At 47.2% G+C, this 27,831-nt stretch overlaps 1 protein-coding gene across 2 annotated transcripts in view; it reads left to right on the top strand.

The window, feature by feature from the left end:
• ATP9A (ATPase phospholipid transporting 9A (putative)) overlaps positions 1-27,831 on the top strand; it is a 114,217-nt gene that overhangs the window by 41,684 nt on the left and 44,702 nt on the right. For both annotated transcript variants that reach the window (XM_069496244.1, XM_069496245.1), the window contains exons 5-13: positions 4,956-5,014; positions 6,267-6,318; positions 8,333-8,427; positions 13,321-13,401; positions 14,179-14,254; positions 21,097-21,173; positions 22,364-22,524; positions 23,267-23,409; positions 24,406-24,518. In XM_069496244.1, coding sequence (XP_069352345.1) covers positions 4,956-5,014; positions 6,267-6,318; positions 8,333-8,427; positions 13,321-13,401; positions 14,179-14,254; positions 21,097-21,173; positions 22,364-22,524; positions 23,267-23,409; positions 24,406-24,518 — 857 coding nt within the window. The remainder of the gene's footprint in view (positions 1-4,955; positions 5,015-6,266; positions 6,319-8,332; positions 8,428-13,320; positions 13,402-14,178; positions 14,255-21,096; positions 21,174-22,363; positions 22,525-23,266; positions 23,410-24,405; positions 24,519-27,831) is intronic.

Genomic DNA, 27,831 nt, shown 5'->3' with positions numbered 1-27,831 from the left:
TGTGGCTTCAGTTCTCAGGACAGGGCCAAGTTATCCTGTGCACTCGATAGAGAAGATGGCACTGGGTGCTGCTACTTCCCTTCCGGAGCAGCTACACAATTTGTGGGGCCCCTCGTCCAATAATTATTAAAAGTTCTAAGACGATAGCAGTGAAGCATTCACCCAAGCAAGGGGTCCTGTGACACAAGGGGCGCACACCCAGGAAGCTGGTCCTTTTTCCACCTTACAAGTCTCTGGGGAAGGTGAGAGAGAAAAAAATTAAGTTAAATAGGTGAGCCTGGGAAGTGTGCCTGCTAATTTCCCAGTGGAGTGTTTTCATCCGTCAGATGGACGTAGGATGAGTTCCTGCTCTCTTTTGAGATGGGTAAAAATCATTGTAAATGTGCTATTTTTTCTTTTTCCTTTGTTACTTTGTTAGGAAAACAAGACACTGTCAGATTGCTTTTCTGTATCTTGTTCTTCCATTTGCAGAACACCCAGAACAGTGGTTGATTTGAGGTTAGAAATCGTGTGTTTTAGGCGCCTTCCACAATCTTAAGAGTTTTTTCATTCTGGGAGTCATTCTCAGCCACCAAATGCTCCCCTGTTCCTCACTTCTGACTTTGGTCCCTCTTTTCTCTCCCTCTTCCTCCCTACCGACCTGGTGAGCGCCTCAGATAGGGACATTTTATTTTATTTAGTGCCTGCCTGGTGAACAACTTCCAGTAAATACTGGAATATAGATATCATGTATAGATATAGTGTCTGCTTTCTCTTCTTTTTCTTTCCCACTGCTTTTTCTCCTTATTCTTCTGGCTTTACTTGTGTTTTCTTATTCAACACCCACCCCCCCATGCCCAGCATACAGGCCCAAACTGCATATTTTTGATCACCAAAAAAATGGCAGCATGGGGCAGGAAATCCAAATTTATGGTACCCTACTTTTGTTCAACAGAGCGAGAGAGTCTGGGAGTCTTTCTTTGTAGAAGCTGCAAATCTGAGGCTCATCCCTCCAAACACTGACATACTAATGAGTGCACCGTGGCTAAGGAATCCAGGTGACCTCATGGTAGCCTGGTGCCCAGTGTCATCCTCTTGAGGTGGGGCTGGAGACCTGGACAGGCAGGTACAGTAGGAGTGTTTGCAGGAAGGACTGGCCTGCAGGGGTCACTCAGAAACTGCTCTGCAAACACAGTGGTTAAAGGGGTTTTTGTTGAGGCAGAGCAGATGGACAGAGAGAGGCAGAGTTCAAATTAACTGATCATAAATCAGGACTGAGCTGTGGAAGGGAAAAATCTGGGCCTGGTCACTTAAAGAATTGGAGCTAATTTAAATTATTATTTTTTTTTTTTCTTATTGGAAAAGCAACCTCATGCTTATTGCAAAAAACTAATGTGAAGAATTTAGAAAATATATATGCTAGAGAAAGGGATAAATCCCCCCACGTCCCCAGAAAGAATCGCTGCCCATCTTTTCACAATAATCCTTCTGATTGTGTCCTCTGTCCTGGTGACATACACACATATACACAGGCAATTGTTATTTAATAAGAATGAAAACATATGCTCCTCTTTCGGTTAGGTTTTCAGAGAAAACTTGCATGTGGGTCGAGAGGATCCGAGCACAGGTGTGATCGTTTGGGTCAGGCCAGCAGCATAAATTTGAGTAATAAAACCAAAGACAGTGTGTCAATTTATGTTTGGGGAAGTTGGGGCAGGCGCAGGTGAAGGAAAAGTTCATTGGCGACGAGGGCCACGTTGGATTTACGATCTTGCAGTGATGGCTTCGTAAGCTCGCCAGAAAGAGCAGTGAGTCTGTGCGCGTTTTTGCGGTTGCCCCCTAGTGGAGCAAGGAGAGCCGTCCCGTCAGTAAAAGTTCTGCCAGCTGTTACAGCCGCTGTCCTTCCCATTTCTAATTATCTACCTCTCTGCGTTAGTGGATGTTCTCCAGCTTCGCGGTAGATACATTGATCAAAGCCCGAGGCATAATGAAACTTGAGTCTAGCGGGTCTCACTCTGGCGTGCCAGGGCCCTGGCTTCATGTTTTATGGAAAGGAGCCACTGCTAGATGCTCACTTAGACAGTGAGACACTTGTGCTAGGAGAATCCAGAAGTCTCCGCAGCAATTGAGGGTGGGTGCAGCTTGTCACCATCTGTTGAGTGCTTTGCAGAAGTCAGTAGTGTTTCTGCATGCAGACGTTTTGGTGCTAGTTCTGCTTATTGTTATAACGACAGAGTCTAGTGAAATACAAAAATTAGTTAAAATGAAGCCCTGTGGAACCTATTAAAGAGAGTTGTTTTAATAGAAATGATTTGAATGCTTTGGAAAATCACAGTGGTGATATATTACTTTAAAAGTACATGGCATTAAATTATGTTAAAAGTATAAAATGTGAGAAATTGTAAAAATCTAGAGTTGTACACTCGGATTATTTCATAAGTGTCTTTTAAATTCTTTGTGAAGCCAAAGAAACTAAAGCTGGAAATCATGGTTAGTGAACACTGAATGTTTACCGAATGAATGAAAACACTGAGGGAACACCAGATTCAAGATTCCCAGTCCAGGTGGTGTGCCATAGCTGCCGCCTGTAATCCTAGCACTCTGGAGAGGCCAGGGTGGGAGGATCACTTGAGGCCAGGAGTTCGAGACCAGCCTGAGCGAGAGTGAGACCTCTGTCTCTACGAAAAACAGAAAAGTCAGCTGAGTGTGGTGGCGGGCACCTGTAGTCCCCGCAGCCCCGGAGGCTAAAGCAGGAGGATCACTTGAGCCCAGGAGTTTGAGGTTGCTGTGAGCTATGATGATGCCACTGCACTCTAGCCTGGGTGACAGAGCAAGACCCTGTCTCAAAAAAAAAAAAAAACAAAAAAAACAAATCCCCAGTCCAGTCTTGCTCTGGGGCATATACTTAAGGAGATTCAGGGTCATTGTTATTACTTTTAATCTCTCTTGCCTGACAATCTATAAGTTAAATGGGTTTATTACACCAGTAATGTGAAGATTTTACAATGTTGCTTCCTTGTTTGAGAATTTGACACTTCACTAGAATAAAGACCCACTTCCTCTCCAGGTTTGCTCATAGGGCGCTGGACCACCTGGCCCAACAGCACCATCCGCCTCACCTCTCGCTGTTCCCTGCTTTCCATGTGACGTTTCAGGTCTTGCTGGCCGTGTGCATGCCGTCTGCTACTCACTCACACCACTTTCTCACATTTCAAGCCGCCTTATCATCTGTTCCTGGTAACCACAGTGTCGTCCTTCCTCTGGCTAATTCTGGCCTCAACTCTTGCAGAGTTTGTTGACACAAACCCCTCTGATTCACCGCATCCATTCATTCATTATTTGTTTATTGCTTCCTTCCCTCCACTGGAATTCGAGTTCCATGTATGCCCTGCCCTTAGAACACCTGGCAAACAGCAGGTATTTGGTAAACATTGCTTGAATGTTGAGTGAATAATCAGGTGCCTTCTGTGTGATGGGCACTGTGCTAGGTCCTTCTTGGGAGATGCAAATTTCCCTCCTTTCTGCTCCCTCAGTGCACTGGGCTCACTGCCATTGTCTCACGTGCTGTTTTGCATTGACAGCATCTGTCTGGCTGTCTTTCCCACCAGATCGTGGGTTGGCAAGCCAAATTCATCCCTCTATGTGGTTTTGTATGGCCTGAGATCTAAGAATGCTTTTTACATTTTATTTATTTATTCATTTATCTTTTTAAAGAGATGGGATCTTGCTGTCTCACCCGGGCTGTAGTGCAGTGGTGCAATCACAGCTTACTATGGCCTTGAACTCCCGAGTTCAAGGTGATCCTCCTGCCTCGGCCTCCCAAGTAGCTGGGACTACAGGCATGCACCACCATGCCTAGCTAATTTTTTGTAAAGGCAGTGTTTTGCTATGTTGCCCAGGCTGGTCTTGAACTCCTGGGCTCAAGTGATCCTCCCACCGTGGCCTCCCAAAGTGCTGGGATTATAGGCATGAACTGCACCTGGCCATTTTTTAGGTTTTAAAATGTAAAATATAACTGTACAGTAGACTGTTAGTCTTTTGGGGAGAATTGGTTGGAAAGGTTGAGGACAACCTTCTTGGCCTACAAAACCTAAACTCTTCCTGTCTGGCCCTTTGCAGAACAAGTATGTCAACTCCTGTACTAGACTGTGAGCTGTTTGGGGGTATGTGGACTGTCTTTCATCTTTGATTGCCCAGGACGTGACAGTCATGTGTTTTGAGTTGAATTGGATTCACCGTCTTTCCTCCATACCCTGGAGTCAGGTGTGGGTGTGAATCCCAGTGCTGAGCTGCTCTAACTCTGAGACTCTGGGGCAGGTGCGGTGTCCTGAACCTACTTTTCTCCTCTGAAGACCAGAGATGATAATATCTTCATATGTGAGCTATTGTGACAATTAAGTGAAGCCACCAATATCTGTACAGCACTTAGCATGGAATTAGTGTTTAACGTTAGCTTTGATGGTTTATCTAGATAAGCATCCAGTGAAAATTATATAGTCTGATCATAGTCATATAAACCAAACTATCTAGAAATTGTAGATTAAAAAGTAAATCAGTCATTTTGGGTCAGCTTCTTTATTTTTGGTGGGGTTGAAAATTAAGAGTTGACTTTTTTTCCAGAGGTCTGGCTGTCACTTTTCTTCCCCATTTCTGTATGGGTGTTCCCTCCCTGAGGCTGAATGAGATCTCTTATGGTGCTTATTTGGAAAAGCTTCCAAGTCACTGTTAAGACATGATCGTTCTTGAAGGGCATGAGTTAGTTCAGTGCCCTGTGAAGTGCAGATTTAATTTCTGGAGCAGTCATTGCAGCAGGTGAAGCTTTCTCATTCTTAGGGAGGCGAAGATAATGATGCCGGGGCGGTGGCGGGTGGGCGTGTACTTCTGGGTGCACTGTGTTGGCGTCGCGAGCTGGATCCAGACATGCTGGATCGAAACGAAGTAAGATAGTGACGTATCTGGAACCTGTTGCTTTGCAGGCACAGTGAAGGTGAAGAGTTCCAGCATCCAAGTTGGGGATCTTATCATCGTTGAAAAGGTGAGTGGAGCCCGGAAGCCTGTTGATGTGTGCGGGAACAGGAAGTCTTTGCCAGCACTCTGTGTCCTTTGTGTATCTGGTAGTCAAATTGAATGATGCATTTTGGGACTCTATCCAAGAACTTTGCCTAGGGAGAAAAATCTCTTTCCTGTGAGACACACACACACTCACTCACAGTCACAAATATTTTTTCAAGGTTTGTGTGTATTGGTTAGTCTGAAATCCTGCTTACAAACACAAATACAAGTTTTGATATCCTGTTCGATGTGTTTATTGTTTGGGGATTTTAAAAAAAAAAAGGTATAATAAAATCTGCCCTAGAAATCTGCTTGCTACATAGACACTTAAAAATATTTATCTCATTTACCTTTTGAGCACTTTGAGCTTGCATCTTGTGACTTAACCATTGTCATGTCTACCGTTTTGGGGAGCCACAGGTTAAGTGTAACATGAGAACAGTAAAAAGGTCCAAGATGCATTTTTAAAAATAGCAACGTTAGCATGTTTGTTACTTCAGCACACACTCCTCTCTCTTTTTCCTGTGTGTGTTTGGAATGCATGAGATTTGGGGGGGTAGCCCTGGAGAGTTTTAGAGTAATATTTGATTAGAAAGGGATTATGTCTTAACTTGGTTCTGTAGGAATTAAACTATGCTCTTTTAAAAGGATTAAATCCAAGAACTCAAAGTTGATTTGAGGTAAAGTGAAACTCTTTTGGGTGGCAGCTCAGAAGGGCTGCGCAGGGCCCTGTATGTTACCACGTACTTTTCTGTTCATAATTAAACAGGGGCTGCCGGGCCTTCCCTCTTTTTTTAAGAATGGCTTTTGTTGCTTCTTACTTATTAAAATCCCGCTAAAAGCCAAACGTCAAGCTGGAAAATTGGTAGAAGTAGAACGTGTGAGCAGAGGGTCTGTCTCAAATAGTAGCAGACGGCCTGGAAGACATCCAGCCAGGGAGGCAGAGGCCTGTATCCTCCGGCTGGAATTTCAAGAGGTAACGGTTGGATTCGCCAGAAAACTGGACGTTTTCTTTCCGAGATAAGATTTCGGTAGGGGATGAGCGAAGTAATAGCAGTGTGCAGGATTTTTCAGATCCCAAACAATAAATCCCCAAATTTCTCCCTGACAAAGGCAGAAACTTAAGAGAGGCTGTGGGTTTCGGCCGTGCCCCCTCCCCACTGAGGGCTGGGGGGTGGGGGCGGAAGCCCCACATATGGGCATTCACGGTAACAGTCCTTCTTTTCATAACACAGAACCAGCGGGTCCCTGCTGACATGATCTTCCTGAGGACATCAGAAAAAAACGGTAAACATCTGAGATCAATTTGGAAAATAACCATTAACCTTTCAGTGGTAATTTGGCAAAATAATCATTTGAAAATGTAACAGAAGTAGATTATCATTTTGGAGCCACGGAGGCAAATCAAAAGCATCTTTTATAATAGACCCACCTTTTAAAAAAGTGTTTTTTGGTGCTTGCAGCTCAGTAGAATTTGAGCATCGGAAAGGTACAGTTGGTTGGACGGAGGCTGACTTGCAGCTGGGGAGGGCCACGTGTGGCGGCCTTGGTTTTCCTGGTTTTCCTCTCGGGGCCGCGTTAAGCTCGGCTTCAGGAGTTGGTGGGACGAGGAAGTGTCTCTAACAAGTAGAAGCAAACAGAGGCGATACCAGGAGATATGTCAAGAGAGGGGACACGGCAGAAGCGGGGGCGGGGTTGGCACCAGTGCCAGTTTCTGCCCATTGCTCACCAGTGGGGGGGCCGCGCTTGCCGCACTCGTGGATTGATTTATCGTTAGAGCCCAGTTTGCTGCAGCGGATCCCCCAGCCTCCCGCGAAGCCCTGACTCGTTGCGGTTACTGGCTGAGGTGGCCGTCGCCATCGCCCACCCGCCCTGCCGCTCGACTCAAAATCACCTTCGTTTTTATTTTTTGTTATTCGAGCTGTTCTGAGGAAATAAGGCTGCTTTTTTCTTGCCTGTCTGGCACCATCGGAGATTTTTGAACATCTGAAAAGTTTGCATTCATATTCCTTTGAGGTTGCGGTGACCTGTTTCATTATGGATGGAACAAAAGTACAAATAAAATTTTATACTAAGCCGGGCGCGGTGGCTCACACCTGTAATCGTGGCACTCTGGGAGGCCGAGGCGGGAGGATCGCTCGAGGTCAGGAGTTCGAGACCAGCCTGAGCAAGAGCGAGACCCCGTCTCTATTAAAAATAGAAAAAATTAGCCTGGTGCGTGCCTGTATTCCTACTACTCGGGAGGCTGAGGCAGGAGGATCGCTTGAGCCCAGGAGTTTGAGGTTGCTGTGAGCTGTGATGACGCCACTGCACTCCAGCCCAGGGCGACAGAGTGAGACTCTGTCTCAAAAAAATAAAATAAAAAAAAATTTTATACCAATATATTAAGTGATCAGGAAGGCGGGGGTTGAAGGTGCTAGATTAAAATAGTCTGCTTTTAAAAGCTGCAGCTTTGTCCTCAAATCCGTTCTTGTGTCCTTTCAGTGAAAACAGCGTTATGGATTAGGGTCCTTGGTATGCTCCTTCTTTCTTTAAAAAAAAATGACGAGTGTTCTACCTTCATAGTTCTCAGAAGTCTTAACTGCGGTGTCAGTGAATTGGATGCATTTTCTATCTGGTGAAGTATGTGGCTGACTAATTGCACGGACTTGTATGTCCCGCTGAAATACATGCCTGTAAGATACGCAAGCCCGTAGTAACAGCAGTCTCTGACCGATCCTTGCCGTGAGTCAGCACTGTTCCGAGCACTTTGCATGGAGCCACTGTTTGATCCTCAGAGCGTCCCTGCAGGGTCAGTGCTCTTACTGTCCCCCTTTCTATACACGAGGAAACCGAGGCTCGAGGTGGATCACTGTCTGGGGTGTGAAACTAGCAAGGGGCAGAAGCCTGCACCTGAGCCCAAGGCGTCTGTGTCATGACAAGGCGCTGGTGACCCCAGGCCAGACAGCTCTGAATGCTGGTCACCCTGTGCTGGCCGCAGTTCTCTCACCCCACTGAATTCTCACAGCAAGCCTGTGAGGTCTGTGTTTCTCCACATTTTACAGATGAGCACACAGTGTGGGTTGGCCAGGTCAACTAGCCCAGGATCCACTGTGAGGAAATGGTGGAGCGAGGATTTGAACTCAGATCTTTCTGATCCCAGAGCTCATGGAGAGGGGGGAATAGTGCATTTATTTCCCCCTGTGGTCACTGGCCATTGATTGGCTGTTTTTACAAGGACCAGGGCAGGCACTGCCCAGAGCTGCAAGGTAAGGATCCTTGAAGCACAGGTGACCAGACAGTACCCGACTTCCTTCCACAGGGTCTTGCTTCTTGCGGACGGATCAGCTGGACGGGGAGACAGACTGGAAGCTGCGGCTTCCCGTGGCCTGCACGCAGAGACTGCCCACGGCTGCCGTGAGTAGCTTTCCGCAGAAGCACACCCTGGCAACCTGTCCCAGCAGGGCTCTCAAACTCAGATGCACTTGCCGGCCAGGCTGGGTTGTCAACCGTGCAGAGGGGCCGTGAGGGAGCGTGGGGCCCTGGAGAGCCTCAGGCACTTGCTGGCTTGCACTACTGTGGCCAGGCCAAACCCGGGCCCTGTGTGTAGGGAGCAAACTCTTTAGAGGGAAGCTCAGAACCATGAGGCCTTGCCAAGGTATCTTGCAAAAACTTAGACGGTAAGCCAGAGTGTGTCACTGCACTGCTCAGACCTGCCAATGGTTTGATTGTGTCCACCAGTGTTCATATGTTGAAAACTTAATGTCCAATGAAGGGTATTGGGCGGGGCCTAATTGGAGGTGATTAGGTCATGAGAGTTCTGTCCTCGTAAATAGATGAATGTCTTTATTGCTGGAGTCAGTTCTCACAAGAGTGGGTTTGTTATAACAGCAAATTTGGCCCCCTCTGTCTCACGTGCTCTAGCCCTCTCTTGCCCCTCCACCCTCTGCCGTGGGATGACACAGCCTGAAGGCCGTCACCAGAGGGCAGTGCCGTGTTCTTGGACTTTCCAGCCTCTAGAACCATGAGAAATAAATTTCTTTTCTTTATTTAAAAAAAAAAAAAAAAAAAAAAAAACGATACAAAACCTGAAAGGCAGGCCAGGTGCAGTGGTGTGAGCCTGTAGTCCCAACTACTCAGGTGGCTGAGGTGGGAGGATTGTTTGAGGTTGGGAGTTCAGGGCTACAGTGAGCTATGATAGTGCCTGTGAATAGCCATTGTGCTCTAGCCTGGGCAACATAGCAAGATCCCCATCTCTAAAATAAAATAAAAACCCTTCAAAGGCTTCTCATCTTACTGAGAATCAGTTCTTTGGTGCCAGCTGTCATCTTCAGTCCTAAACAGTCTGTCTCTGCTGAGACGGGGAACTCAGCTTCTGGCCCTCTGCCCATCAGCCTCTCGGGCGGGCAGGCTTCTGCCTCCGGGTATTTGCCCGTGGCCTTTGCTCCACCAGGAACCCTCTGACCCTGATGTCTGCCTGGCTGGGTATCTCCAGCACTTCATTTAGCTTTTTTCCCCAATCCTTGTGTCAGAGAGGCATTTTCTGACTACCCCCCCTTGCCTCCCTACTCCACTCTACCCAAGGGAGCATCCCTGCGAGTGGGCGCTGCCTGTCGTGCTCTCTGCGATGTGCCCAGTGTGTATGACAGGGCACAGGCCCTGTCTGAGCAGATGGCCTCCGCAGTTGGCCACATGTAATGTAAATGCCCAGAGACTGGCGTGCTCTGCTGTGGTCTGGAAGGATTAAGTGGAACACGGAAGCGTCTCCTATGCTTGTCTCGCTTGGATTGAGGCTGCTCCCTGCTGTGTTCCCTGAGCAAGGAGCAGGCAGGCGAATGTTCTGTGTCTTGGCAGAGTTGACATCATGATAAATTTGGTCACAACACTCATGATTTTTCATGGCTAATAAAAAGTGAAACGGCACCATTATTACTGTTAATTTTTAATCCAGGAATCTAGAGCAGCAGGTTTCTAACTGCAGTTCAAGAGGTCCTGGGAACTTTCAGAAGGCACCGTCAGGCACTAGCCTGGCACTGGGCTCTGATTTTACCTGGGGGACATGTTTTACTTCCTGCTAAGAGTTCTCCAAAGAAAGGATTCTGATCCTCAAAATCATGTGAAGAATCTGTTCTAGAGACAGCGTAGAAAGGCCTGGACGTGGAGATGCTGGCATATTCCACAGCACAGAGCTGCATTTTTCGGTGTGTGCTTTGGAAGCGCCACCCAGTTAGTTTAATAAACGCTCACTTTGCCTCTGGTCTGGTCCAGGCCTGGGCTGGGATTCAGAGAAAGATGAGACGCCACCACCTCTGTTGTCAGGGAACTCTCGGCCTCCGTGGGCTTAAGGAGGTCTGAGTGGGGAGCAGCATTTTAACAAAATTTTAGATTGCAAGAATTATATGAAAAGATTATCTGATGAATACACAGATATATTCTTGTTTAAAAAGCCTTAAACCATTTGGAAAGCTGTGGAAGAAAAAGTGAAAAGTCTGGCCTACAGCCTCTACCCCAAATCTTATCTTCTTTCCAGAGGGGCTTATATAAAGTTAGTAGTGGTCTTTCCAGATCTTTCTCAGTGCACTTACAAATATACAAATGTAGACTTGTTTGTGGGTTGTGGTTTTACATAAATGGCATTAGACCGTATTTGTTGTTCTACAACGTTTTTTCCCCTCCACATTTAATGTGTCTTGGGAACACACAGAGGCCACAGTGCAAACTTGTCTGTGCCCTGTGCCTTCTCCTTAGCTTTCAGGAGCACAGCCTCGGTCTGAGGAGGTGGCCGGCAGCCTCTACTCAACTCCAGACCTTTGTTGCCCAGTACTATTGTTGGAGTTTACCTGACTGACTCCCTGATTGTTTTTGAAATAGAACCCAGAAGTCCAGATTTTCATGCGAAGTCACTCAAATTTTAAACGTTGGTAGTTCATTAAACATTCAGAGCACACTCTCATTCTGTTTTGCGTCTGCATAACATTCTAAAACATGTGGATATCACACCGTATCCATTTTCCATCTTTTAATATTTATGGGAAATTTAATGTTCCTCTGGCACTTTATAATCAGGCATCTTGGTTATACAGTAAGATTTATCTAGTAAGAGAATCTTTGCTTCTCCTTTTTCTATAAACGACTCCTACTTCCCTTGCAAAGGTCATGGGAAGGCGAGGTGAAAAGAAACCTGCGAATGGTCGGGCTGGGGACGTGCCAGAAGGGCTGCCGGCAGGAGCTGCAGGTTTTAGATGAGAAAACTGCTTCTAGCTCCACTGACTCATTTAGGGCCAGGCTGCCCTCTGCCTGCAAGAGTCGTGGGCTCCCCTGGGCCACGTCGTCAGGATCAGCAGTGCTGGTTTTGAAAGAATTTTGTTAAAATGAGGAGCAAGTAAGACGAATCAGGAAGGGGAGGAGAAGAAACAGAGACAACAAATGTGTGCCAGGGCAGAGTTGGGTACACTGACAGCAGGGATGGCTCCAGGGTCCCCTGGTTAAACACTCGTCCTGCTGTGGATGTTGCTGATGATGATGGCAGCTGTGTCCCACCACGTGGCAGGCATGAAACCTGCCATTTCTCCAAATTCGCATGGCTGGTACGTGGGAGCTAAGGTTTGCTCTTGGCTCAGTTTGTGCAAAGTCTCGTCTTTGACCAGCAGGTGATCACAGCAGTCGGAACCTAAGAGTCCTCCTCTTAGGAACCTGTTCCTAAGCAAAGGGACCTTCCTGTTAGGTCGCAAGAGCTATTGAGACAATGAACTTCAGATAAATCCCATCATCAGGCCATACATGCATGCAGGGGTGTGTATATGTACACATGGCATAATCATACGTTTTTAGCTTGGTGTTTAACTTGCTACCCAGTCTGGGTCCCCACCCTGCCATTTCCTCTTGGGAACTCTGTGCCAGCGTGGAATCTTGGCATCGTTCCCTGTCCCCTCTCCCCTGGGCTTTCTGCGTCTGGGCTTTGTTTACCTTTCCACAGGGTGTTTTGGCCTTTCCCTTCCTCCTCCTGGGCTTCCCTCCTGTCTCCTTCCCTGCACTCCCTTCCTGTTGCCCAGCTCCCTGTCCGCTTCTTGTATTCTTTGTTCTAAAAGTGACTGTCACTCCCTCGGACTTACCTGTCTTGTGCTGCTTCCCATACTCTGCTTCGAGATGTAGTTTTTGCCAAGGTGTTTCACTTCTGCACCCTCTTATCACGTGTCTAAGTTGGGCTGCTTGTTTGCTTTTTTAAAAAAATTGTGGTAAAATACATGCAACATAAAATTTGCCATCTTAACTATTTTTAAGTGCAGAGTTCAGTGGCATTAGTACACTCACATTGTCATGCAGTCATTGCCATCATCCCCATCTGCAGTACTCTCTTCATCTTGCAGAACTGGAACTCTGCACCCGTGAAACAATAAGCCTCCGTTCCCCCTCCCCGTAGCTGCCGGCAGCCCCCTTTCTATTTTCTGTCTCTGTAAATTAAAGTACTATACGTACCTCATATAAGTGGAGTCACACAGTATCTGTCCTTTTGTGACTGGCTTATTTCACTTAGCATCATGTCCCCAAGGTTTATCTATGTTGTACAGATGTCCAAATTGCCTTCCTTTTTGAGAGTGGATAATATTCCATTATATGGACAGACCACATTTTGTGTATCTCTTCATCCTTCGATGGTTGCTTGGGTTTCTTCCCTTGAATGTGTACCCAGAAGTAGAATTGGTGGCTCGTATGGTAATTCCATGTTTAAGTTTTTGAGGAAGTCCATGCCGTTTGCCACTGGGGTTGCACCATTTTATATTCCCACCAACAGTTTATGAGGGCTCCAATTTCTCCACATCTTCACCACACTTGCTGTTTTCTGGTTTTTTTTGGTAGTAGCCGTCCTGATGGGTGTGTGGTGTTCTTACTTGCTTTTTTAGCCCCTCCCAGGAGTTTGTACAGAGTAGATGCCCCATCTCCATTTGTTGAACGAATACTTTCATTAGTATGAACAGTCTTGTAGCCAGAGTTTAGTAGAGGGGAATCTGTCCACTTTTCAAGGGTGTTAATAGCAGGGTAGCATCTCCCATACCATCAAGTTTGGAAAATGCTGGGTAAACACAGATAAACAGGTGTCTTCGCTGTAGGGTCTCTCGGTGTCTTGGGATGTTGGATGGAGCAACTCGTGAACTTACTTAGTGGAGGCTTTTCCTCTTCTTTCCACTTGCCCTGTAATCTTGAGAGCCCGTTTGTGAACACAGTAGCTTTTGAAAAATAGTGATGCCTCCTGAAGTCCCAAATTGTGAACTGACTTTGTTTTAACTCCGAAATGTGACCTCTGTTGACCAGGATCTTCTTCAGATTCGATCCCACGTATATGCGGAAGAGCCAAGTATTGACATTCACAACTTTCTGGGAACTTTTACCAGGGTAAGTGAGCTCCCCTGAACGTAGCCTCCTGTCTGAGAGTGTGCGTGGGCGATGAAGGCCTTGGCAGCAGCGTTGACTGTTCTTTGTGAGGGAGTAGTTTTATGTGGGGGGTGGGGGGGGTGGGGGAAGAGATTTCCCCACCTTGAAAGCTGACGTCGTCTCTCAGTAAGGTCAACATAACTGGAATTTTCTGCCAGCCTTGGAACAGCTTGAATTACGTGACTGCTTAGAGCCAGGCATTGCTGTAATTAACATTAACTCTGATGTCTGAAAGCAGTTACTCTTTCTGCCTCTTTCAGAATGGGTCCCTGTCTTCTTTTATTTGTACAAATCCTATCTGCCATTTTTGTAATTTTTAAGCCACTTCCAGACCTTTCAGAGTAGAAATTTAATTTGGATTTAGATTACTTTAGGAATATGGGACATAGATTTTTAGAACCCAAATTAAATTATCTATGTTCTCTTTCTATAAGCCATAACATGGCCAACAAAGAGCCTCATTGATTTGCCTCGACATTTTGGTTCTTACCTTGTAAAACATTTTCTCGGCATTAGAGACCTGCATTTCTTAAATCCCAGGCCAATTTTTTTTAAAGTGTTTCTGTGGGGGATGAAAACTCCCGGGACAGTGGTTGATGAGCCTGGCCCTCCTCTCCTGGCGGAGCTGTCGGCTTCCAAACCGGGGCCCCAGTTTCATCTGGAGAGTCCTTCTCTTCCTGCTGTGAGCAGAGCAGGCTGGAAGCAGCTGTGGATTCTGGCCTGTCTGGTCTTTTCCAGGAAGACAGCGACCCTCCGATCAGCGAGAGCTTGAGCATCGAGAACACGCTGTGGGCCGGCACTGTCGTTGCGTCAGGTGAGGCGCCTTTCCGAGGAATGTGGTAGCAATTTGAAAAGGAAAGAAAATCCTTTTGTAATTAGAATAATCATCTGTCAGTTCGGAAAATTAGTCCTTGGTCAAATGGCATTTTCCACTTGTTCCGGCACCTCCAGGGAATTAAACTGACATCTAATTGCAGCTCGGACACTTAGAGATGTCTGGAGGAGAAGCTGGTGTGGCCTGTGGACCTTTCTGTGCCGTCCACTCTGGGAATAGCTCTAATTGCCACTGGAGATTGACATCCTAATCTGTACCAGAGACCGAGTCGGCCCGCATGGTCTGGCCGGAAGTTGGGTGCGTGGGGGCCGCTGCGCAGGTACTGCGTGTCCGGGGGCCCCTGGGCACGGGGAAGGGTGTGGGCCCGAGTGGGAGCCTCAGTGTTTAAACACCAAGATGAAGTGGAAATTGGTGCCTTTCAACGTTGGATGCTGGGATGACGCCGAGCCGAAGGTTCCAGAGGCTGAGTGTGAGCAAAAACTGCAGTGGTTGATGTTGGCGGCGTCGTGAGGGTCGGTATTGCTCTTACGCCCATGCTGCAGATGAGGGAACCGAAGCTCAGGGAAGTGAAGTAACTTGTCTCGAGGTCACACAGTAGGTAAAAGGCAGAGTTGGGACTTGAACTCAGGGGCTTTGCTCCCGAAGCAGAATTTATTGTGCAGCTATTAGTTTCTTATTTCATGTAATATTATATGGTTAACATAATAGTATAATTAGTAATGTCTTATAATCCCACCACTGGTGACTTTCTAGCTTTACTATTAGAGGAATCCATTTTTTTCCCTCATCAAATATAACATTCCCCTCTCCCCACCACCAGCTGGGTGCTTCTGCTGGGTGCTGCTCTGTGGCTCTTTAGTACAACAGACCCTTGACCAGAGTCTTATGAGACGAGGGGAGGGGATGAGCCGGCACAAGCTACACCTAGGTTACCACTGTCACCACTCGCAGACTCCTGACTTAATGCAAACGGGCAGAGATTAGCTCTCCCTCGAGGTTTTTTGCCACTTTTCCTTTCCACTGCCTGCGTGCATGTACATCAGGAACATCTCTCGGTTCCCCTGATGATTAAAGAAAGGAGGAACCGGTCCTTCAGATCCCGCAGGGCCACAGCCCCCAGGGCACGCAGCACAGGGGGGTTCACATCCCGCCTTTCCGTGCAGCTTCTTCACCAAAGCTCTCCAAATTGGTTACTCTTCCTCACCGTTTTTTCCGTGCTTTTAAGTCATTTACTAACAAATAATTAACTATGTTTTTTATCCTTTGATAATTTGAAAAATAAGTATCTTGTTCAGTCTGCATTTCCTGGATTGTCTGGGAGGTCCGGTTTGTTTCTTCCTTTGTCAATTACTTGTTTGTGTTCTTTACTCATTTTTCTGTTGTGGTTCTTACCAGTTTGTATTCATGTGGAAGAGTTTCTCCTTTCTGAGGCGTATGCCTTCTATCCTTTTTCTCCCATCCAGTTTGTCACCTTTTTTTTTTTTTTTAAACTTTATTGTATATTTGATATAGAGGAGTTGAAAAATATTTTTATCCTTCTCCTGTTGAGTGAAAAATGGTATCTTGTCATTGTTTCAGTTTTGATTTAATTGTAAATACAGGTGAACATCTTTCTTCCTCTAAGCCGATTCTTAATATTTTGATCTACCTACTCTTCTTTTGGGTTCTTCATCTTCTTACCAGTTTGTAAGAATACTTTATAGAAAAAAGAATGTCAAACTTTCATCTGTTGTGGGTTGTAAATCTCTTTTCACAGTTTATTGCTTGTCTTTTGTTTTTGTCTGTGATGGGTTTGGTTTATTTGGTTTTACCATTGTAGAAGTTTAAATTTTTATACTGTCAACATTGTCATGGAAACAGGATTCCTATATCAAAGGGTATATGCATGTTACATTTGGATTTGCACGGCAAGCTTTCCTCTTCTACTTCATACTCCTGACAACGTTAACTTCTATGTGCACCGTAGCCAGCACCATGTTCTGACTTTTTAATTTTTGCCCATGTGATGCAATATTGAATAAATATCTAACATATTGATTTGCCATTTAAAAAATTATTTGCGAAATTAAACCGCTTCCTTTATCTTTACTGTTTATTTGTACTTTTTTAAACGTGTGTGAGTTGCCAGATTATGTCCTGTCCCCATTTTTTCTGTTTATGGATTCATTTTTAAAAAAGTGATTTGTAAGAACTCTTTATGTGATGAGAATATTATCCTTATTTTTATTGCTTTAATTGCAATTACTGTTTCATTGGCTCTCATTTGTATTTTGGCATAACAGTTTTCAATTTTTATCTAATCAGACCTATTGATCTTTTTTCCTTTATGGTTTCTGGCTTTTGTGCCAGGCTAAGAAAAATTTTTCCTGATCTAAAAATTATAAAAATATACACGGTAATTTTTTGGAGTGTTTACATTGTTTCATATTGAAATACTTGGCTTAAGGAGTGGAGTTAGGACAATTCACTAGCAATGAGGTCTCACCTTGGCTGGACACTTGTGCCCAGGCAGCCTCACGGGGAGTGGAAGTGTGAAAGGATAGCAACGCACTTTGGAATAGAGATGTCTGTGCGAAACGCTTGTCTCTTGGGGTGGAACAGACAGGTACTCACGGAGATCAGAATGAGATGACGCTAAAATCACCATGACGTGTTGCATCTGGCATCGCAGGGCTGGAAGTTGGTGGATGCCTGGCATTTGCCCATCTCCTTGCCAGACAGTCACACCAACAGTGTGGCCTTCATTTCTTGCAGACAGACATTTCTTCTTTTTTAAACCTTTTATTGAAGGATAGCACATACACAGAAAAGTACATAATCCTAAATACAGTGCTTGATGGATTTTAACACAGGGAACACCCCCATGTGACCAACACCTAGATCAAGAAGCAGGATATTCTCAGACCCCCAGACACTCCCTCCACTCCCGTCCGCTCTCCCTGACCCTCACCCAAGATAACCACTACCACCTTGACTTCTAAGGGCATGGATTTGTTTGGCTAGGCACTCGTTTTGATACCATTAACATTTCCATAATAAGTACATTCTCATATGCCTGTTTTGTTTTCATTCTGGTGATTTTCTTCTCCATTTCTGCCTGCCTGCCTTTCTGTACAGCAAACATTTATTGAGCACCTACTATATGCTGGGCTCCATTGCTAGGTCCCGGTGCTGTAGTGATGCCTCAGGAGATGGTGGTCCCCACCCTTGTGGGATTTATAGTTTACTAGGAGTTTAAGAGGTTACAGAGGAGATGGGAGGAAATGAGAGAGAGTCTTACATATTTCCTCTGAAACCAGTAAAAAGGAAAAGGATTTAGGTGACAATGCAGAGAATTCTGAGGCTGGGGGGACTTGAAAGGGCTTGTGAGTCTTAATCTCAGAGATTAATGATAGTAACTAAGTCTTTTATTTACCAGGTGCTTTTTATTTACAAAGCATTTTGCTGCCATTCTCTTGTTTTGGTCTCACAACATTAATGAGGATATTTAATGGGATGAGGATCTGAGTCTCAGAGAGGTTAAGCAACTTGTCCAAGATTACACAGCCTTGGGGAGGTCGTCTCCTGGGAGGAACTGAGTGAGAGGCAAATTCGCATATTGAAGGTGGAAGAGATTTCAAACAGTTCATGGGAAGTGCATGGTGGAGTTAGAGATGCATTTTCCCGTGTCTGAATTCCTCTCTTTGTGCTTGGCTATGTGGGAAGAGAGAGAGAGAAAGTGCGTGTGCAGACAAGCGTGTGTGAGCGCGTGAGCTCGAGTGCAGGTGCACTCAGTGATCTGATGACGTTGCCTGCCACGCCCCTCAGCAGACAGATGTTTTGGCATTTACTGTTTCCTTAATTGGTCTCAGTTTCCCCTGCATCTCACTGAGTAGACATCTCACTGCCCTCTGATTCTAATGTAAAGATGGAGTTAAACATAAGCCATTTTTTCTTGGTGCTCAACTGAAGAAACGGCCAGCAAGAGTAACCTTAATTATGCGAGATTTCACTTCTGTGTTCCCTTTAGAATCTAACTCCTGCCTCTTGGTCAATTCACTGTTAACTCTTGAAGCTCACAGGTGTTGAGGGTCCGGCGGCATCAGCTGGTACCAGTCAGTAGAGGATGTGGTTGCCATGGTAACCCACACACTGCTGTTGGGCTGAGGCAGCGCCTGAGCAGTGGATAAGGGACCAGGGGCTTGTCCGGGAAGGTGGCGCAGATGTTACAGGGCCCAGGTGTTCTAGCCTAGTTCTTCTCAAACTCTCAGGGAGGAGGGGCCTGTTTGTTGGGTTTCCCCCTAATCTGTGGCTTATCGATTTGTGGTCCTCCCTCTGTGCATGGCCAGTGTGCAGCCACACCGTGTGCCTCTTGCCGCACTGGCGTGACACTGCCCAGCTGGTCTGTACCCTGTTCCAACGAGCTTCGTCCTCTGATCACATGGTTGAACACTGCAGCCATGTCTAATTGCTATAAAAGTTCCTGAGCACCCATTGTCAGGTTTCAGCGGTTGTTTTATCGTGGGTGAGGAACAAAGGGGTCACAGAGTAGCCCTGACCCCGGACAGGACCACACTGCTCTGGAGAGTTAGTGAGAACTCTGTGAAATGCCTGACCATGACCGCCTGGCTCATTTGAGAGACGGGACAGGCACTGGCTGGGAGGGTGGAAAGGCCTGCATGGTCTGCGGGCTGCAGAGGGTGACGAGGATCTTGAGAGCAAGGAAGGACTGCAGAGGTGACAACATAGGGAGAGGGGACTAGGTGGAGAGGTTCGGGTCGGTGGCACTTCGGGTTGGGCAGGGCACTTCAGGGAGGGGATTGGGCTGGATGGCGAGCGCGGTGAGCGGAGAGCACGTGCTGGTCTGAAGGGGTGGCTGTCCTTAACGCCAGTGGTTATAGCACAAGGAGTGTGGCCCCAGATCTTCCAATTCTCTAGGAGAAGCCAGACATTTCAGTTTTTTTTTTTTTTTTAATGAAATCTCCTGAATTTAAAAGTTGGCAACTTACTCCAGACCTCGAAAGCACCGTGCAGACCAAGGCAGCGTGTGTCTGTGGACACTGGCATGCGCTTCCTCTCTGGCGGTAGCCGCACGAGGATGAGGCTGCGGTTTGGATGAGGCTGGGGATCTCGTGGAGGCAGAGCTTTGGTCGTGAGCACGGGGAGGCATCCAGTGGGGAAAGGCCATTGTCAGCAGTGTTTGATGGCATCAAGGGGTTGGGGACGGTCCCTTTGGGGTGGCCCCTTGTTACCAGGGCCCTCTCTAACCCTGGGCATCGGGCTGAGGCAGAGCTGCATCTGCATAGGAGTGGACGGCGTGGCCGTGTGGCCATCCGAGCTCAGCCCAGGCTCGGCTCCTGCTGTCTGACCATCTGCTCTGGCGACAGGAGCCGGCAGGGAGGGGCGCCTGCATTCACAGGAGCCTGCCATCTGCTGAGAAGCCGCGCGGCTGCCTGGCCTGCCATCTCCCTGGCCTGCCATCTGCCGGGAGCCTCCCGGAAGGGAAGCGCATTGTGCGGGAGGACATTGTTCGCAGGGCTGAGCGCCTTAAACCTGGGAGGGACTTCAGCGCCACCTCTCCAGTGCCTTCAGGGCTCTTTGTCCAGAGCCCCAGTCACAGCCCTGCGTTTGGGGTTGGGCTCTTTTCCTGCAGATGCGTTGGAACCTCCTCGAATTCACTATCTCCCTCTGACAGAGGTATTCCTGAGCCTGACGGGGATAGAGGAGAGGAGGGTCCGTGTTTTCTTTTTCCTGCAGAGACCAAATTGTTTGTATTTCTGGGATCTTCTCAGAGAGCTTGGTAGGGCTGGCTCCCTCTCATGTTCCAAGTTTCAGCTCAGATGACACGAATTGAAACAGCGTCCCTGACCGCCCAGTGCAAACTGCATCCTCCCTAGCCTCCCCCTGTGAGAGTCCATCACAGCCCCTCTCACTCGCCGAAATGCCCGTGTTTCTTGTTTCCTTCTTTTTTGTCTGTCTGCCCCACTGTGTTGAGCATTTTCTTGACACACATGGAAAAGGAGAGACAGGTGCATTTTTGAAAGATATTGCCAAATTTCTCCCCAATTTGTACTTCAGCCAACAGTGTGTATGACAGGGTTCATTTCCCCACCTCTTGGCTAACATTGAACATTCTCAGTCTTGAAATTTTGCCAATCTTATCAGGATAACAATGGTTTATTTTGTATTTTTTGGATCATTTACTAGATTGAGCATCTTTTCTAGTGTTTACTGGCCATTTTTACTTCTTCTATAAGTTGTTTATTTTAGAAGGATTGATGCTTCTCCTTATTGTGCCTGGGGGTTGGGAGAGGGTAGGGGAGTTCTCAGGAAAGAACTGCCACCTGGACAGACATCCCCGAAGTGGTCACGTGAGACAGGGTCTGAAAGGTGTCAGGCTCACCAGGAAGAATGTGCTGTAAAAAGAAGGGTGTGTTCATAAGTTTCCACAATAGTTTGTGAAGATAGGAATGTTCTAGGCTCCTTTGGAAGCTTCTAAGGCCAGTGGCACAAAGGACAAAGCTCTCCTCCCCCAACTCTCCTGCTGTTAGAAGCTGCCAGACCCCACTGACCAGTAGAACTTCCGCAGTAAGGAGAATGCTCTATGTGTGCCCTGTCCCATGAGGAGCCACTGGCCCCATTATTTAATTTTAATTGAATTTAAATTTAACTGCTCACCTGTCCTAGTGGCTGTCCTGCTGTAGCCATGGGTTATTGGTTGGCCCTGGTGTAAAATTTCTGACGTTCTTGTGGTACGGCTGTCAGATTGAGAACACTTTCTCTTCTATGTGTAGGCCTGCCTGTCTGTGTTAATACTTCTTTGTTTTTTCTTTTCATTTTAGGTACTGTTGTGGGCGTCGTCCTTTACACAGGGAGAGAACTCCGGAGCGTCATGAATACCTCAAATCCCCGCAGTAAGGTGCGTAGAAGGTCCGGGGGCGTCTCGGCCGGCTGTGTGTTGGTGATGGTGTTGGTGGGGTGAGCGACGAGACCGAAAAACAGGAACCCCTGACGGTGTCATTTATGCCAACATACTATCTTTCCATGCACATATGTGTGCATGTATGTATATACGCATGCACACATACATATATACACACATATAATATAATATGTAAATATGTATTCATACACATATGAATACATAAATATTTTTAAAGCTTTTAAGTTAGAGCAAACTACCGAGCCAGCACTGAACTGTTTGCCACGTGTCGTGTTGCTTCCTACATGCGTCTCGTTTCATCCTCACCACAGTGCTGTGAGCGCAGGCGCGTCATTGTGTAGGTGAGAAACGGCGTCGAGGGGCAGCCTGCCCTCCCCCGGCTGCCCAGCGCGGAAGGGGCAGAGCCTGGCTCAGACCCGCGTGAGCGGCTGGCTGTGGCCCAGCACCCGGCGTCAGACCTGCGGTCTGTCCAGTGCCCTCTGCCACTGCTCGTCTCAGCCCCAGCCGTCCTCCCGTTTGCAAGAGTCAGAGCACTGCAGAATGAGGTCCTTTGTCAACAGCGTGAAGGAATGCGTGACTCCCAAACTCTGGTCACGTCCACCCCACCGTTATAGCCATCGTTCTAACTAGCACGCCGTTTGTTTGGGGTTTTAGCCTCATCCCGGGCCGTATTTCTGTGATGTTATTGATTTGATGTGCTTTTTAGACTCTACATGAAAATAAGTATGTTATTATTAAAATAATAATGTTCATTAACAAAGCACCTAAAAGTCAGGTGCTGCCAGCGGCGTGGGCCCCGAACTGTCAGGCACCCTTGAGTTAGTGGGTGGCACGGTGCTGACAGTGGAGGGCCCGAGTCATCTTACAGGGCCACCGCGTGGGGTGGCAGAGGCTATGCAGTGTATGGCACCAGCCAGCACAGCAGGAACTTGGTTATAGGCTCTTGTGGTTAAATTTTCTTTGGTTATAAAGAACATTTTGAAATCAGAATTCTCTGAAGTCCCTTGGGTGTTGGTTTGGAACTCCAGCTCATGGCAGCCAGTGTTCTTAGACCAGAGAGATGAGGACTGATGGATCCCACCATCTTACCTGGGTGAAGGCCCAGCTCTCCAGGTGGGCTGTGGGTGTACCAAGTAACCTCACGCTCCCTTCCCTTCGTCCTGCAGATCGGCCTGTTTGACCTAGAGGTGAACTGCCTCACCAAGATCCTCTTTGGCGCTCTGGTGGTGGTCTCGCTGGTCATGGTCGCCCTCCAGCACTTTGCCGGTCGCTGGTACCTCCAGATCATTCGCTTCCTGCTCTTGTTTTCCAACATCATTCCCATCAGGTAAGCGGGGGTGAGCTTGTGTTAGGGCGCCGTGACATTTTCTTCTGCTCATTCAGAGATCATGGTTCTGTGGTTTAAAAGGAGCCAGTCTCTTTGTGGGGTGATGACCAAGAACAGTCAGAGCCAGGAGTGTGGCTACAGCATCAGAAGGGCGTGCTCTTCCCTGAGCCACCCTTTCCTAAACCACTCTCTGCTCAAAAGATCTTTCCTTGCCTTGACTGGCCCATGCTAGGGATGCCCTTTAGAGTTCATCTCATCTGCCAGCTCTGCAAGGGTGGCGGTGGCTGTTGGCTGTGCTGTGTTGAGAAGGATGCTGAGCCTGAGTCTGGGCTCAGAGGGATAGAATATTGTGCTTGATCTGCAATGTCTGCCGTGGATATGCAATGGAAGCTTGGTGGCACATGCCAACTGTTTGCCTACCCAATTTGGAGGCTGAATAAGTGGATTTTATTTATAAAAAAAAAATTGAAAAAAAAATTTTTTTAAAGTAAGATTAAAACAACTATACTTTCTATGTTTTATGTGACTCCTTAACAAGAGCTTCAGGAAAATAATGATTTGTTTAGTGCCTAATTTGATAGTGGGGTTGACTCGTGTTAAATCTGTGGGTTCAGCCCCAGCTTCTGTAGGGAGTGAGTCCAAGTGCCATGGCACAAATGTATGTAGACCCACATTGCTTATACGAAGACGTACAAACTTGACATCTGTCCTATTAATCTGTTTGCTCTGGTTTTCTGACTAGTTTGCGCGTGAACCTGGACATGGGCAAGATTGTATACAGCTGGGTGATTCGAAGGGATTCAAAAATCCCTGGGACCGTGGTCCGTTCCAGCACGATTCCCGAGCAGCTGGGCAGGATTTCTTACTTACTCACAGACAAGACAGGTGAGCCGCTTCCTGGGGCCTACCTGGGATTCCAGGTGAGAGGAGGTGCCCGAGAGCTTTGACCAAAACTCTCGGATTCTCCCTCTGGATGAATGACAGATACATGCTGCTGCTGTTTTATTCTCTTCCATTGTTTGGTGATGAGAATGATAGTAACAGCAGCATAGCCTTACATAGGACTAATTGTGTGCAAACCACTGTTCTGGGGTGTTTATATGCAGTGACTCATTCAGTCCCCCCAACCCATGAGTCAGGTCCTATTCCTGTCCCCTTTGCAGATGAGGATATGTGGCACACAGACTTGTCACAGGCACATAGTGGCCCAAGCAGGCTTTAACTCAGGCAGCCTGGCCTCGAGTCCTGATCTCACAGCCACACCCCGGGGCTGCTGCTATGCTTACGTCCCTCAAGCTGTGAGGTTACCGTCCTGGTGAAGAGCAAGGACTGGGAGTGGGGAGATCTGTTTAAGCTTTAGCTCTATTATTTAGTGGCCACAAGGCAGACGGGATGCTGTCGCAGAGATCCCTGGGCAACTCACCAAATCAGAGAAAAAAATGAGGTTTCTGGAAGGAAAGGAGCCAGGAAAGTTCTGGACAAGTCAGCATGAGGACTCCGGGGACAGTCTCTGTAGGGCTGTGTTGTTGGGTTTGTATCTTTCTGCTCAAGGTTCCGTTCCTTCCAGTTAGAATCTGATTGGCCTAGTCTATGTCATGTGGCACCCTCTTGGCCAATGGAATGAGCTAGGCACCCTGATTGACATTTCTCCTGGACCACCCCAGGGACGGGCGTGGCAGTTTCCCCAGGGAAACCTAGGGTGCCGTTTTCAAACAGGGAATAGGGTTCCAGGCAGGCGGAACACCGCACATGTCTGCCCTAGTAGGGCAGTACTGACTCTAGTGTGTCACGTAAACTCTCCAAAAATGGCAGCTGTCATTACTGTTAATAATAATCAACACCCTGCATGTAGGCGCGTCACTCACTTGTCTCGTGTTTTAGGCACTCTCACCCAGAACGAGATGGTTTTCAAACGGCTCCATCTGGGAACAGTAGCCTATGGCCTGGACTCGATGGACGAGGTGCAGAGCCACATCTTTAGTATCTACACCCAGGTAAGGCCTTCTGTTTCAACACCCTAAGCAATTCCTTTATGTTTTTTAAACAACTATGTTGAGATACCATGCACAATGCCATGCAGTTCACCCATTTAGAATGTAGAATTAATCGGTTTTTACTATATTCATAGAGTTGTGTGACCATCACCACAATCAGTTTTATGTTCATCACCCCAAAAAGAAACCCAATACCCTTTAGCAGTCACTCCCTGTTCCCCCAGCACCTCCCTTCCAAACCCGTGGCAACCACTAATCCTTTATATTTTGAATAAAATTGCAGTTTTTTTTTCCCATCTTCCTTATCTCCAGGGTTAATCTGCTTTACTAAAGTGCAAATCAGTGGACGTTGGGAAACACCTAAGAGAAAACTATTTGTCCAATAACTGGTGCCAGAAAGAACCTACTGGTTGGTGATACTTCAAGTTTATGAACGTGTTTGTTTTTCTTTTCCCTGGCCGTGAGCCAGAACGGCAATGAGTGGTCTGCTTGTGAGATAATCACGTGTCACTGACTAACGTCAGCGTCTCATCTACATGTAACTCAGCAATCAGGATGAGGAAATTAATTTCTCAGAGATGACGTACAACATGTTGGCTCATTTTCCAGAGAAGGGTATTACTGGCCAGTGTCCTCGTGTTCCTAAAAGCTTAGATGGGTGAGTCTTCACCTCAACTGCTCCTCAGAACTACTGGTGGTTTCAAAACAGAACAGAACAAACACCAGAGACATTTACTTGGGCCTGATACCCTAGAGATTCTGATTCTTTCAGATCAGGGCAGGGCTGGCTTCTGTGTTCTACAAGTGAGACAAGACAGAACCGACAGACCCCTTCGTAATTCTGAGGCACGTCCAGGGCTGAGGTGGACACATGAAAATGGCTCCATGTTATGGTGCTCGTTTGGAGATAACGAGAGAATAAGGAAGGCCATATTTTGCTTAAATTTGTCAAATAACAATTCCACAGTCAAAAAGCCAGTTAAAAATGTAAAGGAAATATCTCTGTATAAAGGCTAAAGGCAAAATCCCTGAATACTTTGTGACATGGTTATAGCCAACATTTAATTTTCTGGAACATTCTCCAGCAGGCACACCTGATTTCCAGGCTTTCTTCTGAAAATGGCAGAGCAGGGGATGGTGTGGCAGTGGGGGTGGATTTTGAATGGAAAACGGTTAATTTGATACAGCTCATGTCATCGTCTACAACCAGCCACAAAGCCCTTTTCATCCTTCTAGGTCTGTGGGTAGGCGTCATGGGTGGCCCACAGATCCTTCTAGTACTGTAGAGCTAGAAACAGATCATGGGCCGCTTCACTGGGCAGGGAGGGGAAGCCACACAGTCCCCGTTTCCTTTCCATCTCTCTTGACCGTCTTCCTCTGCATGGTGATCCCAGGTTGGCATCTCCGGGGCTTGGTGCAGGCCCTGCTATGTCTCTCCTGGGTGCTCCCCCCGCCCGGCTTCCATCACTCTGTAGGTGCTGATGGCTTCGTCTCTGTCTGTTATGGCCCTGGCCTTTGCACTGTAATACACCCGCACGCCTGACACCAGGGCACGCCTGGCATTGCTGCGTGTGGCTCATAAGGACCATATACCCAGGGTCCCTCCCACCATTTTTCCCCGCTCCCCTGAACCTCCTTCCTGTCTCAGCACGTGCTGTCTCCATCCACCCTGTTGCCTCCCGTCACCTCCAGCTTCAGTCACTGCCCCTTGCACCGTGCCTGCTCCCGCCCGATCGCCCCATCACCTTTCGTCTTCATCCCTTCTCGCCCTTGTCTGACTGAGCGCGGGGACCTCCCACATGTGGTTTCCCTGCTTCTCTTCCTGCTCTTGTCCCAGAGCACGGAGCGCCCTGACAGCTCCCTGGCGTTGTCTAGCTGGGGTCCAGCCCGTGTCCCCTCCCGCTCCCGTGGTGCAGCCTCTGCTCCTGCTCACTCCGGCCTTTAGCGCAGGGTGATCTGCCTCACTTCTGTGTCTTGGGATAGACTCTCCCTCTGCGCCACCAACCCCATGTGCCTTCTAGGCTCCGTCTGAGGGGCTCGTTGTGTGGACTGAAGTGCTCCTCACCCGGCTAAGTATCCGTTTCACTCTCAGACCCTCCCCACGCGCGCCGACACGTTGATGATTATATCAGACAGCTTCATAGGTGGTGGTGTGTACCCTGGCAGGAGACACACCCGTGCCCATCTGGGTGGCATTTTTACGAGCTCCTGGTATTTACAGAAGCCATCTCAGGATATTTGTTATTTCAGCTTTTATGGTTCATTTTTGGCTTAGCGCAGATAACATCCTCTGTAGTGTTAAAAGTCAGAAAATGACATTTCTTCCTATGCATTCTCCTCCTGCCTTAGTGGAAGCTCATAAATTGTCTTGCCCATCCTGGTCTTGAGTCTAACGTGGCGCAGGGTTGTGGGGTTAGGTCTTCTCCAGGCTGGTGTGAGCTCGGGATTGTAGTACAGACTCAATTTAGTGATGCCGTGTGTGCCTTTCCCTCGTGACATCTAAAAACCCTGCAGTAGCACGTGATGGGATGTTTTTGTGATGAGACATGAAGGCTTTTCCATGTCTTTTTAATAGCATTATTGAGGTATAATTTACATACCATAAAATTCAGCCGTGTTACATGTACAGTTCAATGACTTTTAGTAAATTTACAGAGTTGGGGAAGCATTGCAGCTACCCAATCTTAGAATGTGCCCACCACCCCCAGAAGATCCCCTGTGTCCACTGCACTCGCTCATCTGACCTTTAGAGCTTAATAGTGGGATTGTACAACAGTGTTTCTTCCAGTACAGTGTTTGGAACCCCTGGGCCGGATCACTTTGCTCAGCGTCAGAAGCTCAAAGAGTCCTGCCCAGAGCTGCCGTTTTCACAGGTGAACCAAGGGATTCCAAAGTACAACGGAATCCGAGAACAGCTTCTGCGAAGCTAAGATTCAGTCTTCTTTTTCAGAACATCAGTATCTAAATCTGTGGATTCCAAGGCAGAGCTTGCAAGATAACCCACGGGAGTATGGAAAGAAAAGATCAGAGCATCTATTTACACTTCATTTTCATCTCCAAAATTAATGCAAAATCTCAGTCTTACTAACAGTATAGAGGTTCACCCAGGGCCCCTCACCCCGTATATCAGGCGGGTATTTGTCAGGTCTGGGCCTTGAGGTGTCCTGCGGAAGGAGCTGGAAGTCTACGATTGTTTACTTTCAGAGTGTTGAAATGTGGATTGCGGTTTATGAGTGTCCAGGTGACTTGTTTTAAGGATATTATTTAACTACACTACCCTCATAAAGAGAGCAGGTGGTTTTAAAAGATTTTT

This window comes from Eulemur rufifrons, chromosome 20 (assembly GCF_041146395.1).
Source record: "Eulemur rufifrons isolate Redbay chromosome 20, OSU_ERuf_1, whole genome shotgun sequence".
Classification (NCBI taxonomy): domain Eukaryota; kingdom Metazoa; phylum Chordata; class Mammalia; order Primates; family Lemuridae; genus Eulemur; species Eulemur rufifrons.
Note: the sequence above shows the minus strand (reverse complement) of the source record. Positions and strands in the feature narration are given on the sequence as shown.